The sequence below is a fragment of the Coenobita brevimanus genome, chromosome 12 (assembly GCF_032717465.1).
Source record: "Coenobita brevimanus isolate Jiangsu-jjx chromosome 12, ASM3271746v2, whole genome shotgun sequence".
In the NCBI taxonomy this organism is placed as follows: Eukaryota; Metazoa; Arthropoda; class Malacostraca; order Decapoda; family Coenobitidae; genus Coenobita; species Coenobita brevimanus.
In genome coordinates, this window is record NC_136965.1 from 111,735 (window position 1) to 134,183 (window position 22,449).

The window sequence follows — 22,449 nt, forward strand, 5'->3', positions numbered from 1 at the left end:
CCTGATTTATGTAAATGATATGGTAGATGGAGTGAGCAGTTATGCAAGTCTGTTTGCTGATGATGCAAAGATCTTGAGGAAGGCAGGGGTTGAGGAGGATTGTAAAATGCTGCAGGAGGATCTGGATAGGTTACATGATTGGAGCCGGATGTGGGAAATGAAATTCAATGCAAAGAAATGTAAAATATTGGAAATGGGTAAAAGTACCAAGAGGCCATCATCAAATTATTTGATGGGTAATGAACCAATCACAAAAGCGAAACAAGAGAAAGAATTGGGCGTGCTGGTCCAGGACAGTTTGTCACCTGAAAAACATATTAACATGACAGAGAGACGTATAAACTCCTGACTAATATAGGAGTAGCATTTCATTATATGGATGACGAGATGATGAAAAAATTGATAGTGGCCATGATCCGCCCCAGGTTAGAATATGCAGCGGTAGTGTGGTCCCCACACAAAAAGAAAGATGTAAACAAGACTGAGTGAATACAAAGAACAGCAACCAAAATGGTCCCCAGTCTGGCAGATCCGTCATCCAGAGAGAAGCTGGAAAAGCTGGATTTGCCTTCCATAGAGGAAAGGAGAAAGAGAGGCGACATGATTGCAGTGTTCAGGACCATGATGGGAGTAGATGAAATTGACAAAGAAGATCTGTTTGTATGGGATAAGAGAGTTACAAAAGGATACGGAATGAAACTGAAGAAGCCAAGCTGCTTGAAGGATATCAAGAAAAATAGTTTTCCTTATAGATGTATAGACCTGTGGAATAGCCTGGACAAAGAGATCATCCAGCCTAAAAACTTAAACGAGTTTACACCTAAATTTGACTTATTGAGAAACAGAGACGGGAACCCACGAGCGTAGCTCATTTCCTGTATATCACAATTAGGTGAATACAATTAGGTAAACACACACACACACACACACAAATCTTGTGTTAAGTGGACATCCTACTGTACTCACTATTTTGGGTACTGTATTTTTATTACCACAGTATTATTATTTGAAATTGAACTTGACTTTCAGTAAAAACCTTGTCAGGACCTGTGCCGGGTCATAGACAATATACTCATTGTACAGGAGTGAGTACCCTGTGGGGTTTGTACATGGCATCTGCACACCTGGGCCCATTGGTACTGCTGTGCCATCACTCCTGAAATGAAAAAATACAGTTGTTATTGTGGGCTTATTTTCAGCTGGCAGAACTAGGCAAGACTGCAAACTGAACACTGTACGGATGGGAGATGCCACTAAGATTAGTACCTTTCACCTGAATCCCATGGTCAACTGGAGCAACTGTACCAATGCCCATGAAATTTAAAAAGAATATAATAATTCTCTTACATTAAACTGAGCCAGGCTGCAAACTAAACAACGTATTGTACATGTACATGAGCAAATACTGCATTGTGCAGAAGAGTAACAGTGGGATTTGCACCTTTCACCTGAACACTGGAACAGTTGTGTCCATCTCCCCTGAAAGACAACTCACTACCACTCACACTACAACAGGTCAAGGTGTGTGGATCAGAATGGGAAAATGTCATGCTTATGTGACAGCAACCCACTTTTAGACCCACAGTGGCAACGTGGGTTCACGTCCCATACAGATGAGACTGCTTTATAGTACCATGTTATTATAATCTTTTTACTGTACTTCAGCTCCATCTTTGAAAGCTGCACTGTAACAACAGATTAACAATATACGTCCCAAACTCCCTCATTATCCCCTGAAAAGAGGTTAGTGGTTTTCAGGAGAGGGTAACTTCAGCCTGAAGTCCACTGGGTTCACATTCAGAAATGCTTGCAGTTACAACTATTACTCCTACTACCATAACACTAAATATTAATAACACAAAACTCACAATTGTTTGTAATTTTGGGGGAGAAGGGTTGTTTTGCCACACCCCTGCACTGAATTAAATCCCACAGGAAGCTTGTCGGCACAATAGTCAGCATGGTACAGCATCCTGGATTGCCCCAGTGCTACTTCACACAGCAGCAAAAATCCCACGTCATTTGTAACTGATGCCCAGCAATAGTTTGCACTCTTGCTAGACATGTCGGCAAAGTAAATTCCTTTGCCAAACTGAAAAAGGATTAGAAAATATTGTAAAGATTGTTATCAGGTCTTTTCTTGCTCTATGGATCCTACCTCACCCTACCCGTAAAAAAGCCTGGCTGGGGATAATGTATCTTATTTATCTAAAAGGATTATGTCAGCACTTCTGCTGACCATATTGGTGAGGCAGTGTACAACCCCTCTGTGTGTGTGTGGGGGGGGGGGCACTGATGTTCTCTGTCCTCACAAATTCAAACCATACTTGAATACAAAGCTTATCTGTGGACAAGTACAACAAGAGATGATACATTGCACATACAAGAGGCTTCATTATACACTATTCACTGTCCATGTTACCGTGGTCTTTTTATAAGGTTTTCACATAGTTACCATTATGACTTTTTTTTTTTTAATATTCCATTTTCCATAAAGCTTTCGAAACCAAATTGTCAGAATTGATTTTTGTACTGTGCATACTCCTGCTAAACTGTAAAAGGATCAAGAAGAATTGTACAAATTATATGAATTTTGCTGATGTAAGCCAAAGTTGCTAGTCTGCACTGGCCAGCAGTGATTTCCACCACTGCTGGCTGTAGTGGCAAACTATATCCTTTCTCCAAACAATTACAAAGTGTGCATGTTTATGCCTGTGGATGAATTCAGCATTCTGAGGGCTTGCATGGTGAGTACATAAGTGTGGCCCATTGTACGCAACCCTGTTTACCAGGTTATTACTTGCTCTCTGGACTCAACCTCACTCCATCCTTAGGTGTGACAAGAGGTCTGAAAGATTATGGTGAGAATGCAATATGAAGCACACTACAAATATATTTTACAGGGAATGAGAAATAAGGAAGGTCAGGCACAATACCAGCAAAGGATTCGTCGTTTCGTTTATAAAGGCTCCAATTTACTGTACTTGCATGCACAGGCCTTGGTCACCTAATAGCAGCTCTCCTGTTCAGTCTATAGCCTCTCTATTCAATCCCTTATCCCTGAGGTCACTCTATAACCTCATCCCAGGCCTTTTTCAGTCTACCTCTTGCAAACCCACCCTCAATGTTAACATCTCTCAACCGCCACACATTGCACTGGGAGTCACCGTCTCTCTCAATAACCATCACTTTACTCTTTTCTACATTTACTCTCAAGGAACGATGCTTACAGACATCAGCAAATCTCTGCACTGGCCTACCAAGTTATTGTCCGGAACTTGCAAGCAGTACTGCATCATCAGCATACAACAAATTTGAGATATTCCATCCATCACCATTCATTACCAATGCCATCCCTCTCTCCATTACTCGTGTGTTTATTTCTCTCATCACCCCATCCATGTATATATTGAATAATCATGGGGACATCACACAACGTTGCTGCTTGCCCAGACTGATCGTAAACCATTCACTTAGATGCCCAATGACCCTGACACATGCTTCACTACCATCCTAAAAACTCTTGACAGCACCTAGCAGCTTACCCTCTACACCGTACATATGCAAAACTTTCCACAATCCTTCTCTGTCCACTTTGCTTTTTCCAGATCCATGAATGCCATGAACACCTTATGGTCCTTCTCACAAGCCTTCTCTACTATCTGTCTCACTGCAAATATTACGCGAAACAAAGAAAGAGGTACATCATCATCAACTCACCATAAATCCAGTGGAGGGAGCTTCTGGGGGTGCAATTCTAAGTCCTGTACTAAGGATGCCGGCCATATTTGATGTTCGGGAGCCATGCCACAAGAGGGTGCAATTGCCCACGTTTTTGAACTGGCTGTGCTCACTCTCTTTGTAGCAAGCAAATGCCTCCAACAACTCCAGTGTGTACAAAGTATGGGTTTTTGCATGGGTGGTCTTCATATAATTTTCTAGTATCTGTTGAAAGAAGGAGTTTTAAATAAGGATGGATGGATGGATGAGGGTGGGAGGGAGAACTCTCATCTATGAACCAAGTGGACTGCATGGAACATGAAAGGGGATGGAGGGACATTATCTAACCAAGCAGCTCCACCATCCACTCATATTGGTGCCATCACACAAGGGAAACACCTCACGTTAGTGGATGGTGGGCGCTACATCAAGCAAGTGAATAAAATCAACCTTGAAATGAAAAAATCTGGGTTGCTGTTCTTAATGCACGTTAAATAAAACATCAGCATAGAGTAGTGCACCAAGCAAGAGAATGGTTATGGTTTTTTGAAGATAGCACCACATGAAGTGTGTGGATGGTGGACATGTACTTAAACTAACTCAAAGAATTAGTCTTCTCAATGGGGATGACAACGTACATAAGGTTCCTGTGAATAGGTTGTGGGTGCTACATCAAATGAATGGATGGTGAAGCTGTTTTTAACACACTGAAATCTGGATTATTTTTCTGAACTGACATTAAATCACACTTGAGAATGGAACATTTCTGAACTGCAAAGGTAGCACAGCACAGTGGATGGCAGAGCTGTACTTATACTAACCTTGTAGTCTGGATTATTCTACTCAACTAACGCTGTATCACACAATACTACACCAAGTGAGTAGATTTAAGGCAGTGATGATGATGATGATGATGATGATAGTAAAGACAGTGCTACACCATGCGAGTGGAGGGCGAAGTTGCACTAACCTTGAAGTCTGGGTTGTTTTTATCCATTGGTGTTACTTTAATCTTCAGGCTCAGGTACTTCTGATCTACAGGATGTACACTCAGGTCACTTGAGTGGCCCAGAACACTCAGTGCTGCCTGAATATCCCCTAACACCTCCAGGAGAGCCATTTTAACCTGAATATCATCCTTAGTTCGGATGACGGGAGGCACTTTCATACCAAAGGAGTGCGGAATTCTGTAGCAAAACAAAAATAAAAAATAAAAATAATAATAATAATAATAATAATAATACCTGTAATAATAATAATAAAAAAAAAGCCATGAGTGAATGCAGTGGAATTTAGTTATTTGGGTGTCTGCCCTTTCCTCTCCTCCATCCTTCTTTCTGTCCATCCTCTTGTGTCTTTCTTTCCTTCATTCTTTCCTCTTTCTTCTGCCTGCGGGTGACTTTACACTCCCTCTTGTGTCTTTCCTTCATTCTTTCCTCTTCCTTCTGCCTGTGGGTGACTCTACACTGTATGACAAGCCAAATGATTTCCTGTACACCAGGAAACCATTTACTATGCTAGGTGGTAACCATATAACTAAATTTTGGCTCCTGGTGGTTTAGTGGGTAATAAAGGCGCTCCAGTCGGATTGAGCCGGTGAAGGTTTATATCCAAGGGATGGTTGGGGTTTGTTGCTCCCGTAATGCCACTCAGGGATGAGTGAGGCTGGTCACTCTCATCTTAAATGCCAGGACCAACTTTCCTAGCCCCGGGCTCCTACGCTCCTCATGAGGCAACGTAGGATTAGATGATGGATGGATGGATGGAGAAGATGGCATCACATGGAGAGACAAAGAGAGAAACGAGGCAGTATGTTCTGGTGCCTGACATTATTTCCACATTGGAGTTATGTATCTCGCTACTACAGTATACACATTATGTTTATTCATATTTAGAGAAAATATGTTGTAGTGTTGAGATGAAGATCCAAATACCACTTCAGTATACACCCTCCGCAAAAAACCTTGATCCCATCACCCCTCTGAGAACTGTGAAAAACACATTTTAAGGTAGGCTTATCTCCAACCATCTCCCGTGTTGATCTGGCTGTTAATGTACATCTGGCAACACCCTGGACATTCCCAGACTCACTGATGCATGAAATTTGCCAGTGTTCGCTGAGCTCTCGTCAAAGGACGGTGTATGTTGTTGATGCTCCTGCTGCATAAATTCTCAGTTTCTTCCCAACGCCTTACTAGCGTTATTTTTTCACCTGACACATTCCAAGATGCCTGTAGAGTACTTGAGTGAAGTAGAAAGGTCAAAAATATTAACTCTGATAGGCAAAAACATCACTTTAAAGTGATGTTTTTGCCTGTCATAGTTGTGTTGAAGTTTTCAAGCTAAATATAGGGAGAGTATCAAGGTTTTTTGCGGTGGGTGTAAGTGTGGTGTGGGAACTAAATGAGGGCCAGACATCCCAACCCAGCAATTTTCTGATGTACACAGTGAGGATGAAGGAAAGCAATAGAGAAATGTAAAATGTACATATGTTTTAGTCTTGGGAAAACATATTTGGTATATTTAATATAAGTAATACTGCCTTGTTGAGGTGTCTGATGTGCATGGTAGAGTTGTAATTCACTTCTACTCATGTACAAATCCCAGAGTGTCTAAGGGGTATGGCATCTCTAAAAATGGCTGACCTAAGGCCACTCCCAGAGGGAAGCAGATTACTCTCAGCCCTCGTAAGGGAGAGAGGTACTACTCTGACAAGCTCTCTTGTCGCAGTTGTATCTTTCTGTGGCAAATAAAGAGAGAGAAACACATTTGCTCAAGTTTCTGTTCACCTGCATGCTACCAACCATTCTTCTACTACAGGATCTACACCAGTATTCCCGCCACCTACTAGAGCGGAGAGACAATGCAGGATGTGCCACCTGTGGAACTCAGTGGAGTCATGCCTATGCGGTAACATATAAACTTGTGGTCAGCTGAGGAATTCCATACAGAAGGTACAAGTAAAGAAGGGGAGAGACAGAGAGACAAATGAGAAAGTAAAGAAGGATTGTGGTGTTGGTATGTATGTGGCTGAAAAGTGTTAAGAGAAATACTCCGAGATAGTTTGGTGATATTGAGAGAATGGAGAATGAGACTGTCTAGAACAATGTATGTGACTGAGGTAGAAGGGGAGACCACAGATGAGATGGAGGTATGGAGGGGAAAGTTTTATGAGGAAGGGCAGCCAAATGGACGAGGGCAGAATGTTAAGGAGATATGTTTATTGGAACCCCTTATGTGACTGAAGCATCTGGTGAAAGATAAACAGATATAAAGAAAAATACACAAACAGGGTACTATCATTCTGAAGTAATGAAGAAAGCTGTAGTAAATAAATACATAAGTATATATAATCATCATCAGGACCTCCTTTCCCACCCTAGGGCAGGGTGACCAGTAGCAAGGTCCAGAGAGCCCAAGTTTGCCCAATCCAATGGACCATGTTTCCATCCACTCACCATTCAAGCCCCCGGAATCCTGGCTCTATCTTATACGCCAAAAACATTCACCACATTCTGTAGCTTCATATAAACGTATCTGATAGAGTACATCCGGATGCTGTCACATGAAAAAGGGGTGCAAGATCCCTATCATGCACTTCTCACAACGTTCATCCAACCAGCTCGATCTCTCGTCAGTCCCCTTGCCTCACTGACTTGCATACCTCTCTTCCTCACGCACTCATCCAACATGTCCCTCCACCTTCTCCTTGGCCTACCTTGCCTCCTCACTCTTCCAAATTTGGCCAGATATAACTTTTTCACCACTCTGTTATACATTCTCTCCACATAACCATACCATCTCAGTACACTCTCTTTGATTCCTGTGTCCACAGACTTCCTCACTACATGTCTTTCATGAATCACATTACACTCAAACCTTGATTTAAGGAACTAAATGGGGAATCAACTTGTCCCTTACTTGAAAATGTCCATTGTTTTACCACATATAAAGACAACCTTATGAAGAAATGCAATGATTATTTCACTTATCTATAAGATTCTGAATATTATTTAATAGGTACTGTATAAAGAAGCATATTAATGTGTAAAACCTAGACATTATGTATCATTTTTGAATGGTCTTGTCCATTTGCCAGGTAGAATATGGAGTCCCGTAAATCCGAAATCCCTTAAATGGAGGTCCCTTAAATCGAGGCTTGAGTGTATTTTGTATCCTATCCACTCTTTACACTCCACATACATTCCTCAGCAGTCCCATCTCCACTGCTCTCACTCTTGACTTTTCATTTTCATGCCACACCATAGTCTCACATCCATATGTTAAAGTTGGCACTAACACTCCTTCATGTAAGCCTCGTGCAGCTGCAACACTCAAGCCTCCGTTTCTTATCAAGGCCTTCATTGCACCAGCTACTTTCCTTCTTTGTGTCACTCTACTTTCCACTTCTATTGCACATTCTCCTATCTTTTCTATCACTGTACCCAGGTATTTGAACTCTCTCACCAATTCCAGTCTCTCTCCATTCACTGTAACATCACACTGAGAGTCACCTTCTCTCTCAATAACCATCACTTTATTCTTTTCAACATTTACTCTCAAGGCACGACGCTCAGACATCAGCAAAACTCTGCACTAGTTTATCAAGTTCTTGTCCAGTACTTGAAAAGCAGTGCTGCAACATCAGCATACTGTACTACAAATTTGAGATATTCCATCAGTCACCATTCATTACTAGCACCATCCCTCTCTCCACTATTTGTGTTTGTACTTCTCTCATCACCCCATCCATATATATATTGAACAACCATGGGGACATTACACAACCTTGTCGCACGCCCATACTGATCGTGAACCATTCACTTACATGCCCATTAAACCGTTACACATCCTTCGCTACCATCATAAAAACTCTTGACAGCACCTAGCAGCTTACCCTCTACACCGTACATGTGCAAAACTTTCCACAATCCCTCTCTGTCATGTGCTTTTTCCAGATCCATGAATGCCATAAACACCTTAGGTCCTTCTTACAAGCCTTCTCTGCTATCTGTCTCATTGCAAATACCTGATCCACACATCCTCTGCCACACCTAAAGCCACCCTGTTCATCACACATTAGGACTTCTGATATCTGTCTTACTTTCTGTATAATAATTCTTCCACACATCTTTCCCTACCACACTCAACAGACTTATGCCACGATAATTCTTGCATTCACTTCGCTCACCTTTATTTTTGTACAGGGATACAATCACAGCCTTTTTCCACTCTGCAGGCACAGTTTCACTCATCCATGGCTTCTTACATAACTCCAACAATCACTTCATTCCACTCTCTCCACTACAATTAAGCATCTCTGCATACACCTCATCATAAACAAATAGAAACATATATAAATTACTTTTTTTACTGTTAAGTAACCCAGATTTTCTGGCCCCAGCAGAGCCATCAACTGCAGTCAGGCAACTGCTCCTAATCATCATCATACAAGAAACCACTTGGCTTGTCACTACCTAAAGTATTAACTATCTCTTACCTGGTGTAAAAATCATTGGATGCCTTTACCAAATCCCGCATACTACAATTAACACTCTCCATCAGCTCCTCAAGGGTTTTCAGTGCTTGATACCCTGCATTAAGTTGCTCCACTGTCAGCTTTCCAAGGGGTGCTCTTTTGGCATCGTATTTCATCTGGACGACTGCTTCCTCCATGGTCCGGATATCACATATCTGCTCAATCAAAGCCCGTACTCGAGCTTCTAGAGTACACTCCCGCTATGAAGAGAGTGGAGAGGTGGATAAGAGACAAATTACGAGTGTATGTGAGTGAGATGGAAAAGGAGAGGGAGATCACAGATGAGATGGGGACAACTAGGTTGGAGTGCTTTGATCCCACTAGATCACCAGGCCATAACAGAACTCTTGGCTGAATAATACCATACTACATTACGGGAAGCAAGTGTGTGGAGAGATCTATGAATAACGGACTCTTTTTAGTGTTATACTACATTTTAACCACAGCATCCACCATGGTTCACACTAGTCATCTGCCACTAGTATGGGTCATTGGGCATCACTATCAGCAAAAATAAAGTATACCCAATACTGATACTTTATATGACATATACTCTCCAATACTAATGTAATATATATCATTCATCCATCATCATCATCATCATCATCATCATCATTATCAGGACCTCCTTTCCCACCCAAGAGCACGGTGAGGAACAGCAACATCCAGACAGCCCAAGTTTGCCCAATCCAGTAAGCCACGCTTCCATTCACTCACCATTCAAGCCCTCGGAATCCTGGCTCTATCTGATATGCCAAAAAACTTTCACCACATTCTGATGCTTCACATAAACATATCCGACAGAGTCAATCTGGACACTGTCATGTTAAATGGAATTTTTCTTTTAATAATCTGTTCAAAAGTTAAGTTTTTGTTCTATATACTGTACTATTAATTTATGACTCTCTTTTATACCCTATAATGGAGTTTTTCATTCTGCTACTTGTAAGTCTAGTTTTTCATGTGATTACAGAAAGAAAAAAGTACTTCATGAGTTATGTAATAGAATAGCTGCACAGTTTGCAACTGCAACAATGTTTGCTTGCTAATGCACTTAGCATATGACTTCTTTGATTACAGCAAAAATATCACTAAATCACTTGTATTTTATCCCAGTGATTCACAGTATAATATAAAATAACACTTTCAACCATTCTAGTATGATATTAATGAGATTTGTGTGCTTATTGCTTCGTATTATTTACAAGAAAGAGAGAGGGGGAGGAGGGCAGCAAACCGGTTTAGACCAGCTCACTGAGGGGTACGAGAGAGAGTGAGGGGGGGGAGAGGGCAGCAAACTGGTTTAGACCAGCTCATCAAGGGTGTATGTACACGTTTGTGTATATGTACGTATACTATTATGTAGATCTAGGGTAACTGTCAATGTTTAAAAGTTTAACCCCTAAAGTTGAAGTCACTCATCCACCAAATGAATTTTTGCCCATAGGTTAGGGGTTTCAATTAGTGCGATATCAAATAGCACGTGCTCGCACATCCACCATAAAGGCGCATTAATTGGGACCAAGGTGTATATATATATATATGTATATGGATAGGGTGGTGAGACAAAGAAAACAAAAGTAATGGAGAGGGTGGATAGCACTGGTAATGAATGGTGATGGATGGAATACCTCAACTTTGTTGTATGTTGATGATCCACTACTACATGCAACTACCAGACAAGAACTTGGTAGGCTAGTACAGAGTTTTGCTGATGTCTGTGAGCATTGTGCCTTGACAGTAAATGCAGAATAAAGTGATGGTTACTGAGAGAGAGAGACTCTCTCAGGGTAATGTTATAGTGAATGGAGGGTGACTGGAATTGGTGAGAGGGTTCAAATACCTGGGTAGAAGAAAGGATAATGTGCAAAAGAAGTAGAAAGTAGAGTGACACAAGAAAGGAAAGTAGCTGGTGCTGGCTTGAGCGCTGAAGTTGCACGAGGCTGACATGAAGGAGTGTTAGAGCCAACTTCAACATATGGATGTGAGACTATGGTGTGGCATGAAAATGAAAAGTCAAGAGTGAGAGCACTAGCAGTGGAGATGGGACTGCTGAGGAATGTACGTGGAGTACTGAGAGTGGATAGGATATGAAATACTGTAATGTGATAGGTGAAAGACATGGAGTGAGGAAGTCTGTGGACACCAGAATCAAAGACAGTGTACTGAGATGGTACGGTCATTTGGAGAGAATGGATAACAACCGGGAGTGGTGAAAAAATTATATCTGTGCAAATTTGAAGGGAGGAGGTGAAGTAGGCCAAGGACAAAGTGGAGGGATATGATGGATGAGTGTGCGTGGAAGAGAGGTATGGAAGTAGGTGAGGCTGAGGGACTGACGAGATCGAGCTGGTTACCGTAGATGAATACTGTGAGGAAAAGCGCATGTTCAGGGATCTGGAATCCCTTTTTAACCTGACAGCGTCCAGACCGACTCCATCGGATACGTTTATGTGCAGCTACAGAATGTGGTGAATGTTTTTGGCATATCAGATAGAGCCAGGATTCCAGGGGCTTGAATGGTGGGTGAATGGAAGCGTAGCCCATTGGACTGGGCAAATCTGGGCTGTCTGGACATTGCTACTGTTCACCCTGCCCTAGGGTGGGAAAGGAGGTCCGGATGATGATTCATACTTCTCTTCCCCCCTTGACAATATTAACCTTTCCTAAAATATCACCTGACCTACAACTGCTGATTTAAAAACAACAAATGATCTTCTCAACATCCTAAAAGGCTTGCTAAAAACGCCAACATACCTTCTGACATTGGCTGACCTCATTCGCTGCCACAGCATCAGGTGTGTCTTCGTTCCTGGTGTAATCTAGAGCGATCAAATCATATTTTCCATCAACTTTCTGGAAGTTCTGCCTCTTTTCCCACACTTGCCTAGTTTTATCACTGAACCTGAAATAAACGTAATGTGTTTATAATGTCTGTTTTGATCTTGAGACGTTAGCCCTCGTGTTACCAATCCATGCAAGCTGTATCCAACTTCTTGGGACACAGTCCTGGGCACCCATGGACACACACTGAGACCCCCTTCATCACCGTGCAATTCCCGTGCACCCGATGGTCCATAAACAAATTATCCTCACACCCTTAAGGATGCTTCAATAATCGTAATCTTTTTTCACCATCATCCTGAATAATTGTACTTGCTTATGGTGTTGTAAAAAAGATCAGCCAAATGTAAATTATACCTTATTTTTTTACTTCAGTTTTTTCTCATAAAAATAATTATTACGGTAAAAGTTACTGAGAAAAAGTTGAAGGGAATCTATTTGGCTAAATTTTGGTGCATAAAGAATTACTGTAGGTCAATTAGGGCCAATTTTACAGAGCGCAAAATGAAATTATCTTACACTCGAACAAGGCTCGTAGTACACTGACTGGGGCAGTGGAGTGATGCTGGGTGCAGAGTGGGTTACGCATGGCAGAGGAATACACGGGGATGCAAGTAGTGCTTTATTCTCGACCAGAAATAGACGCTAAATCATTCCACAAGGAGGGGGGGGGGAGGGTCATTCGACTCAACCGGCACCGAATGGTAACAAGCGGTTGAAAAGTGTGCAGACGCAGCCTGGGTCAAATGGCAACGAGTTCATGAAATTTGCACCGCATCCGTAAACACCAAAGGGATTGATGCAGCCTCTGTAATTCCATTCAATATACTCATACTTCCTGGCCACCTTGTATAAAAACCAAGCTGTACATCCCATTCATTCCTAGTTCTATCACTAAACCTGGTGGAAAAAAAAAAAAAACTAATTTTTATTTTTTTATATAGCCTGGGAACATAGATACACTTCCTCTCTCCACAGTCATAGTTATACATGCAGACAAGACCGGCATTCTCCTAAAATCTTACTAATGTTCTTCCAGAAAACAGTACAGTATTGTAATTACTTATTTAGTCTTTCTAACTGCCTAGCTCAGTAACTCAACTGCCTTTTCCCTATAATGAACTTTCCTCTTGGGGCATTTTTGGATGTGAGTTCTCACTCTTTCAGTTTTAGCACTTATTATTTGGTTGCAGTATTTCCAGGCTGCTTTCTGTTTATCATTTTCTAAAATATCACCTTCATCCCATTCTGTTGCCTTTTTTCTGCCGCTACCAGCAGGCATTTTGTTGCTGTCGTCCTCTCACTACCAAGGAGAAACTGAGACTGAGACACTGAGTACTGAGTCATAAGTAGTCAAGCCTACCTCACCTGTCCATTTCCTGTACAGTACAAGTTAACAGAGGCTTTGTCCAACCGGACCACCTTGTAACAAAAACAACATGTCTTAAACAAGTGCCTGTTTTTCAGATAACACTTAAAACCTTTTGTTTCACTCTAAATTACTTTTTAATTGCTTATTTTAACTGATTTACATGCAACTATGAGGAATAAGAAAAAACAAAAAAAATAAAGTTCATTCATTCATTCACTGCCAGACGCCATGTATCCCACACGGGGTGGCCAAGGGCTTAGAGTTAATTGTTTTACAGGGAGGGGCACTAATCCTCCACCAACCCCACTTGACACGTAAAGTAAAACCCCCAAAACCCAGTGGGTTGGTAAAAAAAAAAAAAAAAAAAAAAATCCAACCCTGCCCCTTTCTATCTGGGGGACAGAAAGAGAGAGAGAGAAGGGGGGGATACCATTGTCCAAAGGTGTCATGCTTTTAATCAATAATTCTCTTACTTTTTGGTGAATATCTTCTTTGCAGTGGCGAGGTCCGTGCCACAGCGCTGCAGTGAGCTTTGCCCGCTGGCTCCAACTCTCCCCCACCTCATCCAAACACTGTATGATGGTTTGCTATCATCATCCAAGAGTTGAATTAAATAAAATTTGTTATTGTTATACTGGATGTTTGTCTGAAATGAAGGAAAATTTCGGGTTTATATCTGAGGGATGGTGGAAGTTTAATGCACTGTCTAAAATGAAAGAAAATATAGTGTTTATATTCATGGGAAGGTTGGAGTTTACTACTGGCCTGCTGTAATACTTGCTGGTCTGGAAAGGGAGAAAACTTTGGGTTTTAGTTTGGTTTAAAAAAAAAAAAAGGGGAGGGGGGGGTCCTATGGTCAAAACATCCGAGAATAAACTCCTCTCACCTGTTTTCTTAACCACTTTACAAAATACACTTGTCAACATGGGACGTTCACAAATGCCATGATGGTCCCTTGATCCGGCACCATCAGGCTGTCCTCCCTACACCTCATGTATACCAATGCCCATAAGCAAAACTACCTACAAGTAACATACCTGATTCAGCACACAGTCCCAAGGGTTCTAAGGACACGTCCACATGTGCCCTTGAACATATGTTGGCAACATGGTTGGCAATGTATTTGGGTACATGTTTGCAGCAGTATTTGGGCAGATGTATGCTAACATGTTTCAGTGCAGCTTCAAACACTGGCAGAAGAAGTGATGGGATAAGTGTGTCCATACGAGGCAGTTGAGACTTCATCATGATGTTGCCAACATGATCGGGATGCTTCGGTTCCCAGCATATTTGCAGCGTGTTCATTAATGTGTTGCTTACATGTTGCCAACACGTTTGAACACACGTGTGGACGAGCCCTAAGACAACTGCCCCCTGGACAACTGCCTCCGATAAATGTCACCCGAGGAGGTCCGGATGATGATAATGATTCACTGTACAAATGGTTGCAAGTGTCTAACCTAACCTAACCTTCAGCAGGAGGCAATTGTCCGGGAGTGGTTGTCCTACGGGGGTGATAGTCTGGGGAACACTTGTCCAGATGTCAGTCCCAAGTATCAACACCCTCTTCATATGCACGGGACTTTGTAGCCATCATCATACTGCCCTCCCTCCATCTCATAGACACCAAGTTCTCATTGCAAAACTATAACTGGCTTACCTGGTTCAACATGCAGTCCCAGACATCGTCACCTTCTTCATACACATGGGAGTGTTTGGCAATAGGGCACAGAGCATCGACAGCTGCTTTCCCCTTCACAACCACAACTCTGTCAGCACCTAAGAAAACAGAAAGGTAAATCAGAGAACTGCAACCCACTTAGTCTTTTCAAAGGCATACTATACTCTGCTCACTTTCAGTCTATGTAAAATTGCCATCTATCAATCTTGAATGTTGAGCTGCAACAAGAGATTTGCAATATAATAAAGAGCAAGTCACAAAGAAGTTCCACTGACCCATTAGTGACAAGGGTGAACAGTGCTTGAACCATTAATGACATGGGTGGATAGTGACTGATCCATTAGTGACAAGGATGGATAGTGACTGACCCATTAGTGACAAGGGTGGATAGTGACTGACCCATTAATGACAACGATGGATAGTGATTGACCCATTAGTGGCAAGGGTGAATAGTGACTGACCCATTAGTGACATGGGTGGATAGTGACTGACCCATTAATGACAAGGGTGGATAGTGACTGACCCATTAGTGAAAAGGGTTACATGGTTACCAAGCAATGTAGTAAATAATTTCCAGGGCTACAGAAAAGTAACTGGATTGCCACTCACTGCAGAGTCACCTGAAGATAACATTACAAGATTATGAAATGTGGACATCCTTATCTATCACACATAAAATTACAAACACATTATACTGCTTGTAGAGAGGGAGTGTTCTGTACGTGTTTCCTTCCAATGTGCAAGCGTGTACTGTATGAACGTGTGACAGGAAGCGAGTCAAGCTCTTGCTATCTCTCATGTGTCAACATAATCTACAGTGATTCATACTTCTCCCCTTCCTCCCCATCCCTCCACAGACTTGATTAGATTCTCTTTCTCTCCACTTCCATAGATATCTCCCTCCTCAGCATATCTTATCTCTCTCTGTTATCCACACTTTCTACCACACACAGACTATAAAATGGGGGTGGAAGATATTGCCAAAACATATGAGCAGATTTTGGGTGTAACAATACAGCAGCGATTATAACCGGAGAAGCATATAGATATGACAAGCAACGGAACATACATTCTTTTAATGAATATAAGAAGGCATTTTAGTGGTTGGTGGGGGCACTCACCATCTACCCACTCCATATACTGTAGTGCTGCTCTCTGGTGACTGTCTTTTCCTCTTCCTTCCTTCCTCTTGTCTTTCTTTCCTCTTCCTTCAATCTATGGGTAACTCTACACCGAGCGACAAGTCAAAGGGTTTCCTGTACACCAGGAAGCCACTTACTATGCTGGGTGGTAACCATATAACCAAACTATGGTGTCTTGTGGTTTAGTGGGCAATTAAGGCGCTCCAGCCGGATTGAGCCTGTGTGGGTTTATAGCCATGGGGTGGTTGGGGTTAACTGCTCACATAATACCACTCAGAGATGAGTGAGGCTGGTCACCCTCATTTTAAATGTCAGGACCAACTTGCCTAGCCCTGGGCTCCTATGCTCCTCAAGGGGCACCACAGTTAGATGATGATATGGAATTTAATTTTATGAGTGAAGATGTGCTATGTAAACTGACAATGACAATGGTATGACCTAGATCATATAATCCCCTCCCCCCATAGCTCTCTGGGTCCTACCACACCCTACCGTGGGGTGGGAAAGGTTTGGATGATGATGATGGTAATGTTGTGTTAAGTAAGGAGTTGCTGTGCAATGTTTACTTTCAACATAGCAAGATAAATTCAAGATAATGGTTAATCAGCTTAGTAAGTACAAGTGACTGCCTAACTACAACTTCATATGCAAATCATCCCAAGCCCCCTTCCCCTCCCTGTTTTTTTTTTTTTTTTTTGAGAAAGATCCCTAAACACTTTTAGCTTAGCTGATGACCAACTTCAATGTGACTACCAACCAAGGAGATTCCATTCCTATCTCATAACTAAGGTTTATTTACTTTCAAGCCACCAAGACTTAGTATTTAAAATTGTAAACAGTCCGTAGATGAAAACAAGTGAATTACTGTAACAGTTCCAACTGAACTAAGGGCATAGGGACTGGATTACCTCCATGTCATACTGTCCTTCACCATCAGGCTGCCCTCTATTCAACAAACCTCTCAATATTCCCCTACTCTCCATCTCATCCTCTGTATCCCCTCCACAGCCAGGCTGCCCTCTCTCACTCATACCTGCCTCTCTCATATCCCTCTCCTCCCCCATCCCTCCATGGCTGCCCTCTTCCTTTCCACCTACTGCACAAGCAATAAGCTTTATACTGTTAATTCCATTAGTTAAGTATACATAAACATTAACACACTTCTGCAATTCTTGTTTCCTTTGTCCTACAAATTATTCAGGCACAGGTGGGGGCACTCACCATCAACTCACTGATGTACTGCTGCTCTTGGGTGACTGCCCTTTCATCTCTTCCTGCTTTCCTCTTCTCTCTTTCTTTCCTTCATTCTTTCCTCTTCCTTCTGTCTATGGGTGACTCTACACTAAGTGAAAGCCAAATGGTTTCCAGTACAAAAGGAAACCACTTCAGGCAATGGGTGGTAACCATTTAACCAATTATGGCACCTGGTAGTTTAGTGGGTGATTAAGGTGCTCCAATCAGACTAACCTGGTGCAGGTTTGTGTCCAAGGGATGGTTGGGGTTTATTGCTCACGTAATGCCACTCAAGGATGAGAGACGCTGGTCACTCTTATGTCATGATTAAATTGCCTAACCCTAAGCTCCAACGCTCTTCATGGGGCAACACTGGATTAGATGAGTGAATGAATGAATGCACTGTTTCCCCCCCCCCCCACTCAATCTGATAATTAAGCAAAGGCAACACATTCACACCATTATATTACAGTATTAATGCCCCATACATTATTCATGCCTACATAGTATGTGTTCATGCCTTATTATTAGTCATGCCCTGAACATTATTCATACCTATATAGTATGGTGTTCATTCATGCTCTATATATTACTCAGGTAAAGAACCTACCATATACTTCTCCTATTACACTAAGAAGACAAATGCCCCTATGATTACCACACACTTCTTTTTCCCCTTTCCCTTTGTACAAGGGAATAATTATACAGTACATACATACATGGGGCAAATGAGTGCGAGAAGTATGAAAGCTGATAAGGCTAGAGAACTGACACAGGACTGAGACAGTCACAAGAAATATGTATTACAGGTGTATGACAAGGGTCTGGCACCTTACTTTCTAGGAGCGACCATCCTGTACTCACGAGGAAATGGGAGTACAGCCATCCTAATTACCTCTTCCCTTAACTGGATTCTTTTGTTTTCATGGACTACCTACCTTGCTCTTTGCTAGTTGTGGGTTTGTTGTTCTTGTCATCTGCTGGCTCTGTCTTCACTTCTGGAAGGTCACTGTCAACACTACTGAGCTCCTGCCCATTCACAGTACCTTTCCAGCCTGTCTGGCCTTTAGTTGTCGATTCCCGCAATTTTTTGGCTGGGGCTGGATCCAAGTCGCTGTCAGTCTGTTAACAGTTGAAAGTACTTGTTACATCGATCTATGTATCTATCATCATCCTAACTTTCTTTCCATGCAAGGACAGGATCACTCAGATAGTGTAGTCAGTTATTGTATCTACCTACCGTACCAATCATGATGAATGAACCAATCAATTTACCTACCTATTTACTAGCTTCTATTTTAACTTGAATATCCCTCCTTTTGCTTCTCCTGGCTGTACTACACTTCTTTAATTTGGCCTATAACTGTCATGTCTCCATCCTGAATGCTGAGGTATAATTCCGTAACATATAAACAATGCAGTGCTTGAAAAAGTGGTGCTATGGAAATGATTTAGAGCTATTGTCTTTTCTTGCCACTGAGCTAAATGAAATAAGCTACATAGGGGCAAATATTTGGGCTAAGTTAATGTACAAAAAGACAAATATCTGGGCAATGTTAGGGCAAAAAATAACTATAGGTTAAGTAACCATGTTGCTGTACCTATAGTAATTCCCGAGAGGTGTTATTGGTTTTCTGCACACAAGGAAACCATTACTACGCTGGGTGGTAACCATATAACCAAATTTTGGCACCTGGTGGTTTAATGGGTAATTATTGCGCTCCAGTCGGACTGAGCAAGTAAAGGTTTCAAGGGATGGTTGGGACTGATTGCTCATGTAATGCCACTCATGGATGAGTGAGGCTGGTCACTCTCGTCTTAAATGTCGAGACCAACTGCCTAGCCCCGGGCTCCTACGCTCCTCATGGGGCAATGTAGGATTGGATGATAGGTGGATGGATGGAATCAGCACTCCTGGCCTCCACTTCTTATGAGAAACATTTTATCAAAAAAAAATGCTCATCTGACCTTAGAAGTGGACTATTCAGGTGACCCTTTGAACACTAGGTACTGTGTTCTCTGCAGCCGCGCTGCTGCTGTCACGTTTTCTAAGGCAGCAGTAACTATTGCAAACCACCACTCAGAATAGCTAGATGTTTGTTCATTTGGTATGAATTAAATGCAGTACAAGAATATATTGGTTTTCACACAATAATATAGGCGATACAAGAGTCGTTTCACTCACCGAACACATCAACATACCACACCTTCCTTAGTGACGTTACCTCCTCATCACTTCTGCTCGTTTCTTCCTCCAGTGCCACATAATCATTGTCCTCCACGTCGTCATCGATTGGGGAATCACTCTCGCCTGTGAAGGCATCAATGGCGGCTTGAATTCCATCGTTGGAGAGACTGGTCTTTACTGGCCAGGTCACTGCTAACAGGTGAGTTGCCAAGACAATGGTGTGGGGGAGGGGGTTCATGCGGGGTTAGGGAGTGTCCCCGCTGCCAGACGGGTAGAGGAAAAGCTCCCGCATGTGCCTACCAAAAATCACCCGCAAAACTTGAAAAATGTGCAAATGATGGCCTTCAAAACTCCAAAACATACTGGTACGTCGATGAGTGTCAGCGCGAAAAAAAAGTTCTGACGTACCCATACATTGACGGGACGCGGCAGGTTAACCCCTAGGCACTGGTCCACGTCATATGACGTGTTGGTAGAGGCCCACGGTCCACGTCATGTGACAATTTAATTTTTCGTGGGCACATTTGAACTTAGTAGCGCGCAATATGGACTAAGAGTACAGTAAAACCTCGATATAACGGACTTCAATAGACCGAAATTCGCTTTTATCGGAATCAAGGAGCTACCAGACTAAATTTCTATATATCGGAAAATGTCTGATAAAGCCAGAAGCAGTCTGGACTGCCTGACCACTTCAGCTGTGTTCACTACAATTAGGCTAATAAAAGACATGTCTGTCAGTGTACCGTACAGTATTATTATATATATTATACTATTTGATTAATGTAGTGAAGTTATAGCACAGTACAGTACCACAGTGATAGTCAAAACAGTTTAAAAACCATTCATGCAATTCGGACTAATGTCTGATATATCGGAAAAAGTCCGAGTTAGCAGGGGGAAGTCTGGATGTCGCTTTTATCGGAATTTCGCATTTTTCGGAGTGGCTTGGGCCCCAATTAGTTTGTTATAGTAAGGTCTTGCTGTATTGTCCCGGCATGGCTGGTGCGTGGGATAATGCTGGCTGGCCAGGGGAGGGGACAGGGGTGGGGGTGGGGGTGGGGAGACGGGAGGGCAGCCCAGCGGTGAGGAAGGCTGTGGTGGAGGGTTGTAGGGGGCTGGCATAGGGAGAGTGTGGCCTTGGAACCAGCTGATACTGGTTCAGGGGTGGAGTGGGGTGGGGTGGTGGGGAGGGCTACTAGGGGGCTCTGAGGGGTGTGGGGGAGAGCGTATAGGTGCTTGAGTACACTTATATTGACCACAGCCAGTCTTTAGGGAGTATCATAATGTCACGAGTTACTAAAAACAGCGAAACAATGTGTAAATAGTGTGTAAATAATAGTGAATAAATAAATAGACAAATTTGTTAGAAAATAAGTATCATGGAAAACATAAAATAAGCCAATCTTTAGTAGTTACTTTCTTGTGTTTTTTTGCTATTTTAGTTGTATTATTGTGTTCATACAGCACTGTGAATTAGTGAGAGAAACAAATACACACTCAACACTTATTTTGGCATGAAGTAATCATCCCTCTTCCCTCCACTAATACCGCCAACACACCACCGCAACCTTGAACATGCTCAGCCCATCTGCCACACACTGGCTCCCTCACACCACACCACCACCTCCAAATCACCAACAGAGAATAAGTATGCGCTTTTTATGTGTTTTTTGTCATTTGATTGATTTGTAATGAAAAACAAAAAAAAAATGGAGGGGAAAATCGATTATCCTGAAAATAACCCAGTTCTGCGACGTCGATAGCTAAACCCATGCCTGGTGCCTAGGGGTTAAAAAAGTATCAGTGCACTTTATGAGCAAAATCCAGTATCCACTACACCAAGGTCCATTAAAGTGGGGCTTTACTGTACTGTACTTCCTATCTTTTGTTATGATGTAAATCTGATTGTCACAAAAAGAGCAGCATAACTCAAGGGTGTACTGTACTATAAACTGTATAGTACTAACCTGTTTGCCTGGCCCTGTCTCACTGGCTAATGCTGTGTCAACAGCTGGTTCAGTCTTCAAGTGGGTGACACCTCTTGCTCCACCCCTTGGCCTTCCTCTACCAGCCTTAGCATGTGGTGAGGCACAAGTCTGAAAGCAAACATTCCTTTTCATTTCTTGTTATATCTACCTAATCCATCCACCTACACACCTACCATCAGCAATGCTTATATTGTCAGGTGAATGTTTTTTTTCATCCATCCACTGTTCTGATCCCATGGTCATCATATTTTATTGCCTTTCAGACATGGATAACAAAAAGTATGAGTGATAACAACAACGAAGATGAATTCCTAACCCAACAACTGTGGTCCATCAAAAATGTATCACTGTGCTTTATGACCAACTCTGATATGGGTACCCACTATACCAAGGCCTGTTACAGTAAGGCTTTACTGTACTTCCTAACTTTTGTAATGTAGTACTGTAAATCTGAACCATCACAAAAAAAAACTGTTGTAACTGGAGGGTGTACTGTACTATTGTACAGACGTCCATCTGGCCCTGTCTCACTGGCTGATGGTGCATCAAAAGCTGCAGGCTCTGCTTGTGTCAAGCCTATTGTTCCATCCCTTGGCATTCCACTACCAGTCTTAGCAAGTGATGAGGTACTGGGCTGAAAGCAAACATACCTTGTTCTATCTCTCTAATCCAGGCATTCTTAACCAGGAGTATTAATACCCCTTCAGGGTATGGGGACCAAAACTTGGAGTATGGGAAG

At 42.2% G+C, this 22,449-nt stretch overlaps 1 protein-coding gene across 1 annotated transcript; it reads right to left on the bottom strand.

Annotated features, from left to right (window-relative positions):
- Positions 1 to 920: 920 nt before the first annotated feature.
- On the bottom strand, positions 921 to 21,842 carry LOC145413509 (poly [ADP-ribose] polymerase 2-like). Its single transcript, XM_080283208.1, has 10 exons — positions 21,690 to 21,842; positions 18,470 to 18,653; positions 15,136 to 15,254; positions 13,949 to 14,121; positions 12,017 to 12,164; positions 9,221 to 9,459; positions 4,691 to 4,907; positions 3,721 to 3,945; positions 1,869 to 2,092; positions 921 to 1,156 (listed from the first exon to the last, which is right to left on the bottom strand). The coding sequence occupies exons 1-10, from the start codon at positions 21,840 to 21,842 to the stop codon at positions 1,003 to 1,005; spliced, it is 1,836 nt and encodes a 611-aa protein (XP_080139334.1). The 3' UTR covers positions 921 to 1,002.
- Positions 21,843 to 22,449: the final 607 nt, after the last annotated feature.

Excerpts from the sequence above, each read along its gene's own strand:
- LOC145413509 (XM_080283208.1), bottom strand. The coding sequence starts at position 21,842 with ATGAAAAGGAATGTTTGCTTTCAGACTTGTGCCTCACCACATGCTAAG. Across the intron at positions 12,165-13,948 it reads AAGAAGATATTCACCAAAAA|GTTCAGTGATAAAACTAGGC; the intron begins GTAAGAGAATTA and ends CGTTTATTTCAG. Across the intron at positions 4,908-9,220 it reads TCCAATGATTTTTACACCAG|AATTCCGCACTCCTTTGGTA; the intron begins GTAAGAGATAGT and ends GTTTTGCTACAG.